The following is a 9,754-nucleotide window of genomic DNA, read 5'->3' on the forward strand; positions in this document are numbered from 1 at the left end:
ACTGATAGGAAGTGAAGTTTTACTACGTAAGGCTAAAATGAGAATAACTAGCACAACATTCACACGTGCCTTCTCATTTAGGCTTTCACACAGGATGCTCCAAAGTAAGATTTTTACATAAAAGACAGCAGTGAAAGCCAAACTGCTGCTAAGTGAAAAATATGCACACACCTACGGATAAAGCTGTTTCTCCACTGGCATAGTCCCAATTTGCTGCTTCATTGTTTTAAATGCTCTTAAAAGTTGTATTCTAAATAGAAATCCATGTGCCATTTGTTTTCTGTGACGAACTAAACTTTTTTTAAAAGAGACCCGTAGCGACTTAGGGAACTGGGCTTGTTTAGCCTTGAGATGAGGAGGCTGAGAGGAGACCTGATCACTGCCTACAACTCCCTGAAAGGAGGTTGTGGAGAAGTGAGTGTTGGTCTCTTCTCCCTAATGACAGATGATCGGACAAGGGGGAATGGTCTCAAGCTGCGCCAGGGGAGGTTTAGATTGGATGTAAGGAAGAAGTTCTTCACCGAAAGGGTTATCACACACTGGAACAGGCTGCCCAGCGAGGTGGTGGAGTCACCATCCCTGGATGTGTTTAAGAGACGGGTGGATGAGGTGCTGAGAGAGATGGTTTAGTGGCGGACAGATACGGTTGGCCTGGATGATCTCTAAGGTCTTTTCCAACCCAGTGATTCTATGATTCTAAATGACAGGAAGATATAGACTGCAGTAACATTTTTCATAACTGTTCCTTTTACTCACCAGATGTTTGGTCATTACACAGTTCTTAGAAAGGCAAAGGCATAATAGCAGTGTCATATGTACGATATTTAGGAAACAGTTGATTTGATGCTCATTTAATCAACAGTCCTTTTAATCCATTTAATCAATGCTCTTGCTTCCTAGTTTTTGCTGGTTTCTTTTTAATGGAAGAAACCTGGCATCACTTTATTCTTCCACATTTCTTGCAGATTAGAAGGCATACAACTCCTCAGCTGTGTGTGTTTCTGAAAGTGGCCAGCAGGACTCAGAGCAGGCTGAGCAATTTAACACCCTCCAAACTTTCTCGCCATCTCAGAAACAGTGCACATGCAATTTGGATGTCCAGGTTCATCTTTCTTTTAAGGCAAATTAAAAACAAAAAAATATCAGATCTGTATATACAAGGTGACTAAAGGAATACTTCCATCTGCACTGCAAGCAGTACCACTGCATCAGTCCTTCCTGCTGGAGAGCTAAACCGGCCTGAAGCCTGATGTGGAGCATCCAGCTGTCACATCCCCCCTGCACAGGCCTCACTTGCATCGTAAAGAATTTTGGTCTCTAAGAGCTGTACCATTCAGAAACCAAAATTGTTATACCTGAAAGTAACAGTACAAAGTGTAACACCAGTACCTCATCTGCATGAGATAAAAACTGAGAATCATAGAATCATAGAATGGTTAGGGTTGGAAGGGACCTTAAAGATCATCTAGTTCCACCCCCCCTGCCATGGGCAGGGACACCTTCTACCAGACCAGGTTGCTCAGAGCCACATCCAGCCTGGCCTTGAAGACATCCAGGGATGGGGCATCCACAACATCTCTGGGCAACCTGTTCCAGTGCCTCACCACCCTCTCTGTGAAGAATTTCTTCCTGACATCTAATCTAAACCTCCCTGATTTCAATTTATACCCATTACCCCTTGTCCTATCACTACAGGCTCTTGTAAAAAGTCCTCTCCCAGTACCCTTGTAGGCCCCCTTCAGATATTGGAAAGCTGCAATGGGGTCTCCTCGGAGCCTCCTCTTCTCCAGGCTGAACAAGCCCAGTTCTCGCAGCCTTTCGTCATAGGAGAGGGGCTCCAGCCCTCTGATCATCTCCGTGGCCTCCTCTGGACTCGCTCCAAGTGGTCAATATCCTTCCGATATTGGGGGCTCCACAGCTGGACGCAGCACTCCAGGTGGGGTCTCACCAGAGCAGAGTAGAGGGGCAGAATCACCTCCCTCGACCTACTGAGATTCAAATTAATTCTCAAGCAGCTAATTCTTTAACACAGCAGGCAGAAAGTGAGAAAACACCTTCTGAGAAAAATAAACAGGAATTGCCTGAATCTGAGACCAGAAGCCTGAGCTAAAAATCACATTGCTCTCAAGACTGACATCAGTCAACTTACAAGAGGAACAAGTTTGATTACAGTTACCTAATTAACCTCATGAGTCCAAGGAGAGGCTGAAGTATTGGTGCATTATCAAACATGATCTCACTAGTAAGAGGCACCCCACTCAGATGCCTACTGACTGTGCAATGAGAGCCTGAAATCAAACTGGGCCCCCATGTCTGCTGGTCATTAGCTCCATTTGATCCGAACTCCAGTCTGTACTCTTCTCACTTGTCACCACAGCCAAAATGCTTCCAGGACAGAGGAAGGAAATTAGTCATACAACACTGGAAGGGGTTCTAAACTTAGGAACTTTAAACACAATCTACAAAGAACAAACCAGGCAGGGAAATGGTCACCCACAGGGAAACTGCCTTGGCAAGCTGGGCCTTCGTGGCTTGCTGCAAAAGGTGTTGCACCTGACAAAAAACCTGTAAGACAACCACCAGAATTTTCAGCCTTCCTCTCTTCAACCATCGTCAGTAGCTCAAACCAAAGGCAGGAACTCAGAATGGGATTTTGGGACCAGGGAGTTGCAACAGAGCTTCAGCCTTCCTGAGGGCTATTGGCCTGAGATCACAAGCCTGTATAGCACACTAGAAAGTCTGGGCATTGCCTTTTTGATCCTGCTAAGTAAAGGTAAGTGTCTGACTTCACGTCAAATTAGCAAGAAAGCAGCTGTTAAGAGTGGATTTTCAGAAGTTCAAAGCAGCAAGGCAGAGGACAAAGCACCGCAAGAGTCAGGAGTCTGCACAACCATGCTGTGGGCCCCTCCAGTTCAGACAAATTTATCACTAGGTGTGTGAGAAATGTAGGATTCATGGTCCTCTCCCCCTCAGAGCCAGCCAAAATCCCCTCAGCAAAACTGTAGATTGATTCGACCATTTAAAATGAGGGTGATTCTGTGAGAACAAGGTAATGGGTTTGGTTAATAGCCTACTGAAAGCCCCAAACAATGGGTGCTATACAGAATTAGTACCGAAATCAGTACACACACGACTCCCTCATCCTGCAGTAAAAGCACATGCAAAACGAATGTCATTTTAGTCTTTAATAACAAGCAGCTCAGCACGAAACGTTTCTGGTGATTAATACCTGGCAAGAGATAAGCAGGGAACTACATTTAGCGCTCCTAGGCAGCGATTCAGAAATACACCCCCCACGTTTGGTCTTCTGTTTAAATCCTTTTCTGTGCTCTCAGTTAAGGTGGGAAGGATTCTTCAGAGCAAAGAATAGCCGAGGAGTACAGGGGAAGTCAGACTGGGGACAGGAGAAAAGAGCAAACCAAGCAAGTCTTGCAAAGTCTTGGCAAATCTCATTACGTATGCACATGGCAAACGGGGCCTGGTCGGTGCTTCCAGGCTCCGCTGCAAAACCTCAGGAACAGCTTCGGCTCTGCAGCAGCCGGTAGCATGGAACACAGGCATAACCCCCGTATTTCTACATCCGGACTAGGATCAAATTAAAGCTATGTATTGAAAATAGTATATTCTAAAGTAATTTTGCCTATTTTCATAATAAGCCTAATAAAAATTGCTGTAAATAGGGCGACATATCTTTGCACCAGTGGTCACCACAGCTGGTTTCAGTTAGGAGGCAAATGCCAGAGCTATATTAACAATAGTAGTTACAGCATGTAGTCCAGCCATAACACATTCCTTCAACAGCCACGTTGGCAATTACTTCAAACCACAGAAGGGTTTGTGCTACTACAAATGCTGTGGTGCACATCCTTTAAACCTTTGCAGTGTTTCTCCTTGCAGCTGGATAAAAAACAAAATTAAGGGAAAAAATACTAAGTAAAATGGAACAACAGTGAGGTGAGGGCTGCACGAGCAGCAGAAGCAGCAGGGATTACTAAGCAAATGCAGAAAAGAATAAGGCAGCCAACAGTTTCCTCAAATCATGCAGGCAGGGGAACAGACAAAGTCAGACTGTCTAGTATCTAATATTGCTATTAACAGACTACTGCATAAGAGTTTTTGAGTCTGGAATAAGAGAAGAATGGAGTTAGCTCGCTGCCTGAAGAATTCTGCAAGCCACTGGGTGCCTAGCTCATGTCTGGGAGAGAAACAGCCTGCACATGCAATTCAGCTCTGTATACAACTGAACATAAACCCCCTTACGTGACCTAGAGCCTCATTCATCCGATACAGCTTTCATCCGATAGTTAGATATTTATTTCGGGTGAGTTAAAAATACATTCTTAAATGCACATTTTCTGTTACCGGATAATATCATCATTATAAAGAACTTTCAGTGGTCCTGTGATCTCTTTCTCAAAGTGTTCTTAAGTATTTCAAGATAAACTCTGGTCACATTTCAAGGTTTTCGACCCTAATACTTTGCAGACAACTAGGGAATTCATTTTATGTAGCTCTTCATACTCTCCCTGCTATGCTACAGGCCAGGCCTATGTGGTGGTATCTTCTAAACGAACATCACATTTCAATACAGATGATTTAGTACTTGTGATATCCTCCTCCTGCCAGTAAAAGCTGTAATATAATTTGAGGGTTCTGATTTTAATATACTATTATGAAGCAGCCTGAAGCACTTGGTACTGGGCATGTGGTAAATTAAAGCTCTGCAAGAAGACAGAGCTGCAATAGGCAGCAGTGTTTTGAATTTCCTTAGGTTATCTCTGCAGAGATCTTCAGCACTGTCCTTCTGGACAGTCAGCTGGGAGATGCTGCACAGCAGAGTAGGGATTAGTATTATTAGCATAATTATTTTATTTCTTTTTAATTATTAAACCGATCTTATCTCAACCCACGAGTTCCTTATCTTTTTCCTCTGACTCTCTCCCCCATCCCACTGGGAGAGGAGGAGGCGAGTGAGCGGCTGTGTGGTGTTTGACTGCTGACACAACACCAGCCCACAGCGCTTGCTCTGCAAAGTGCCTCTTGCTCAGGAACACTTGGCCAGTGTTGAATACTCAAAACACATAGGAATTTAATTGGGCATGTCTTGCTGCTGGAATAGGGCTTCTTTTAGAAATCTAAGCAAGACAATCTGCTAGTTGTATCTGTCACAGAAAAAAAAAAAATAAAAAGGAAGAGCGACTCAAACATTCACACCTCTGCCCCCATAAAGACCAAACAGATTCCATATCCCAGAAGCTCTACTGTAAATAATGGCCCAGAAACAAATGAAGTAGTTTAACTAGAGAAGTAACTAGCACTTTTCTCCCCCCTCACACCTCTCTAGGTTTTCTAAGCAGAGCTGGATTTGGTTTCTGGAAGGAGCTGTCGGGTGCACAGGTGGCATGGCTGAGTACTGAGAGATTGCTTACAACAAGGTTAATTTTGTTCAAAATGCTCGTCCTTCCAGGAGCACATGCCAACAGAAAAGCACGCCAATTCTGCTTTCTATTTTGTTGGAAGAGTTTCTCTAGTTTCCTGGAAGAGCATGTTCTTGGCAAATAGAACTCGAAGGCCATTTTTGCACTGACAACAGTACTTAAGTTCCTGAAATGAAATGGGTTGTCTTGCTGGGATGACTAACACCAGTCTAGATAAAACAGTCCAGAGAAAAGCAAAGCTGCATGGGAAGAAAGGCTGATACTAGACATTCAAATTCAAATTAGACTGACTTTAATTAAAGTTTGTTCACATGCCCCATACACACGTGAGCAGGGCAGTTGTTTAGTGGGAGCAATCTGAGATTGCAAACTGTCAGTTCACAATCATTCTTACTTTCCAGACAATCTGCATGATAGATCAGCTTCCTGAGACATCACTAGCTACTTAAAAACTGAAACCAAGTTACAACTAGTCTTTTACATGCAAAATGTGCTCTTTTAGCTCGCAGAACAAACAAGGTGAAGGAGGAATGCTCATACTCACTTTGAAAGAGAAACACCCCCTGCTTTTCCAATCATTTCCTCGTGGTGCAGCACTGCCTGGTTCCACGGTATGTGAAGAAACTTTAGGAGAGTTCTCATCCATCTTTCAGGATGCAATACAAGCTGTTCGTAATGCACCAGCATACACCTTTCGAAACCAACCTCCATACACTGGTTATACATAGTTTCTATAGCACGATTCCACTTGGTCAAGCAGTCCCTGTAGCTGTTAAGGTCAAACCCAGCGATTGTGACTTTTCTAGATATCATGGAATGCACAGATGCACGACCATCCCGTACCATGAGAAGAAATTTGGCATTGGGGAAAATTCTAGCAAGGTAAGTTAAGGATTTTAAAGCGAAAGGATCTTTGTTACACAAATACGGAGCTGGCTCTCCATGTTTCACAATGATTTCCAATAAAAATGCTTGCATGGCTGAGTCCAGAACCTCATCCGTGACTCCAGCTTCATCCAGACGGATCTTCTCTTTGCTTGATCTAGCCCACATCTGCTTAACAGCCAGAATTCGTGGGATTACCCTTGTCTCTTCTCCGCATCGAATATCCGGATGGGCATCAAGCATGGCACGCATTAAGGTGGTGCCGCTTCGAGGTACTCCTCCAATAAATATTAAAGGCATGTCCTTGTTGTAAGCAAGGGTTTTGTTTGCATTTACACTGGAAGCAGTTCTGACAGTGCTTCTCACGCTCTCCATCCTCACAGGCTGGCTGCGCTCTTCTATTCGGTGGTGACACTCCATAGCGTGTTGGCCCAAATAAAACACCGTCACCGAACTGATCACCAGACACGCCAAGAGCAAGTTCTGTTTGAGTTTTCCAACCATTTTGATAAAGACTGCCACTTCAAAGTAGAGAGTCTTCTATTTCAAGTTATCTTCTAGTTCACATGCCATGGGAATCCTAATCCAAAATAAATTAAGGTCTGGTGAGGGGCGAAAAACATAATAATGATTCAGAACTTTGTTAACAACTAGGACGACAATCAACAACAGAAATACCTGACAGCACTCTGTAAAACTATTATCCCCTCGTGTTGCATTAAGACCAGTAAATGCAAAATCTAAACGTGATCATTCCCTAATAAAAAGCCTTTTTGGTTATGCAGAGAAGCGACGGAAAACATCAGATTCAGGACTGTTTGACAGAGAACCCCTGTGGTACACTTTAACAATGTATTTTAAGAATTGTACCGCTGGGTAGCTACTGTTAAACGTTTCAGTCAAGCAAAGACATGGGTTTTGTGCAACTCTACATGTTTAAAAAGTCATTATTAGGAAAACCCTCTTCTTTACTTGAGGTTTTACAGGAAAAAAAAAAAAACCAACACACAAAACGATGACCTCTCTGAGGCAGAGTGACCGAGATAAAACAAACGAGCACCACGTTAGAAATCACGGGAGCAGCACTGGGGTAACTCTGCCTTGCTGGACAGACAGCAGCAGCGTCCTGCTCACTGGTACGTTTTCACACAACTACATTATCTCCATTTTGCTTGAAACGCCCCATTTCCTTCACAGGATCTGAGATGACAGATGTTTCACAGTTACATGTCAGCACTGACAGTGTCCAATTTGTGATCAAGGCCTTTCAGCAACGAAGGACAACAGTCTGCAGCCAGCAAGGGAAACTTCCACTCCTGCTTCCAGGGAAGCTATGACTGAAGAAGTGCACAGTCATTAGCAACCGCAGACGCAATCCGGGACTGAAGCCGACTAAGATCAAAACTAAGATCAGTCATGACTTAAATAACAACAACGAATCAACCCATGCTGTCTTAACAATTTCCCTCCATCCTACCATCCAGCTAATACAAAACAGGGTAGACCAAAGAAGACTAATTATTTCATCCTAACTTCCTTCTTCATTGTTTTCTTTACCTAAAATTTGGCTCTTAGAGGTATTTCTCTCTCAAAAAAGAAAAAACCCAAACCCCACCTGAACCCAACAATCATTATTCCTAATTCTATTCATTAAAAAAAGCCCACAAAGCCCCCACATCTTATGCAGTGTTTTGAGCTCCAGACAAATGTTAGCTGAAATAATAAACAACTGAATAAATTAGGAATAAAAAAATAGATCCTGTTTTAATCAGCACACCAGGGAAAAGGTCTAAAGCCTTGCACAGTTTTGACTCCTGTAATAAAGCACAACTGCCTTCTACCTTCCAAGAAGGAGCTTTGGATCCCTTTTCAGCAGTGCTCACCAGCTTGCTTTCCTTCAGTCCCTTCTCCGAGGCAAGTCTGCATCGCTGGTGGTCTGACAGCAATAGCCTTCCCTCTCCAAGATAAAGCCTACACTTCGGTGAAGGGTCTGAAGATGTGGTCGCTACGCAGAAAGGTTTATGGCAAGAAGCCACGTAGCACATCAGGTCAACTGAGAGTCAGACAATCGTGCTTTATAAAGCACCCCGGCAGCCCACATCACCGAGGGTTATGGTTATAGCCATTTCATGTTTACAGCACAGCACAGACATACATACTGTAAAAAATAACTTCCTGCGTCGTATAATCTTCCCTCTCGTTCTACAATATCACTTTTAAATTAATCACTCCATTTTAAACCCTTACAACCACTACAAAAAAGATTAAGAGTGGGAAACCAAGGACAGCCACCCATCTATTTTGAGAGGTATCAGGAACATGGCTGTCGTTCCGCTTTTTCCATCTACAGTGGAAGCAGTGGCGATGACTGTAACAGCCCAATCTGGGGTAGGACTGTTGTTGGAACAAAATGAAATTCATCACCCCAGAAGCCACCGCTTTTCTCCTGGAAGATCTTTTCCCAATTGGTACGGTATTGTTTCCTGCAATGATAGTATAATTCAGTATTTTAAACAAATTGGACATGCATTAGAATTAAGGGTTTGCACAGCTAACACATCTCTAAGTACCTTACATACCCCTTTTTGTTTAATTCTGAAAGTTATTTATCCAAGCTGTAACGAGGACAGGAAGCCTGAAACCCCAAGATACACAATAAAAACAAGTTTTTAATTATTCTTGTCATGTAGGATTGTTAAAATTTACAAGCAACTTCCATTCTTCCAGATGAGAAGAAAAACAAAGATGACATTAGAGGACTTCTGGGCATGCACACGAGTCTGAACAAAACTTTGATAGGAACAAAAGATTTAACAACCTGCCTGCTGAATTCCAGTGCAGACCCTTACAAGAAGGGCTAAACACGCCATGACTTACAGTGGATGTCAGTGGCTTAGATAAATCTGCCACTCTGCTGCCTGGATGGCTTGGTCTGCTCATGCCAGCCTATATACGGGATTCCTTTTTTCCGTCGTAACAGGTAATGCACAGGCAGCTGTTTGTATTCTGCAGCTCACCAGCTTTGGGATTTCCAGATAAAGCAGGCTGAAAACTGACTCTTCCTCTCTGAATTCAAATGAAATTAGTACTCTAATTGACATGTCAAATAAGAGCTTGCTTTTCAGAGCAGAAACAACACGCTGAACAGAACGAATCACAGACGCTTTCAATTGTCAGGAGCTGCATGCACCGAGGTATCACGAGCATTTTAAATGACTGGCTTCCTCAAAGCTTCTCCATCTCTGTCAGCCACGCACGACACATCCCTGAGTGAAGAACATGTTTGTGCCTACGCTCTACCCCCTCTCCAAAACATTATCCGCTTAACTTTTTCCTCCATGCAATCCATGGAAGCACGCAACCGCCACGAACTGTGCAAGGCCAGGGCTTCGTATGTCAGGAAACGGAGAGGAGCGGTCAGAAACGGCACC

At 43.5% G+C, this 9,754-nt stretch overlaps 1 protein-coding gene across 1 annotated transcript in view; it reads right to left on the minus strand.

Moving 5' to 3' along the window:
• TPST1 (tyrosylprotein sulfotransferase 1) overlaps window positions 1-6,927 on the minus strand; it is a gene marked incomplete at its 3' end in the record, with an annotated part of 7,259 nt that extends 332 nt beyond the window's left edge. The window contains exon 1 of the mRNA XM_010160910.1: window positions 5,983-6,927. Coding sequence (XP_010159212.1) covers window positions 5,983-6,827 — 845 coding nt within the window. The remainder of the gene's footprint in view (window positions 1-5,982) is intronic.
• Window positions 6,928-9,754: the final 2,827 nt, after the last annotated feature.

The sequence above is a fragment of the Eurypyga helias genome, unplaced genomic scaffold (genome assembly GCF_000690775.1).
Source record: "Eurypyga helias isolate BGI_N326 unplaced genomic scaffold, ASM69077v1 scaffold42201, whole genome shotgun sequence".
Taxonomy (NCBI): Eukaryota; Metazoa; Chordata; class Aves; order Eurypygiformes; family Eurypygidae; genus Eurypyga; species Eurypyga helias.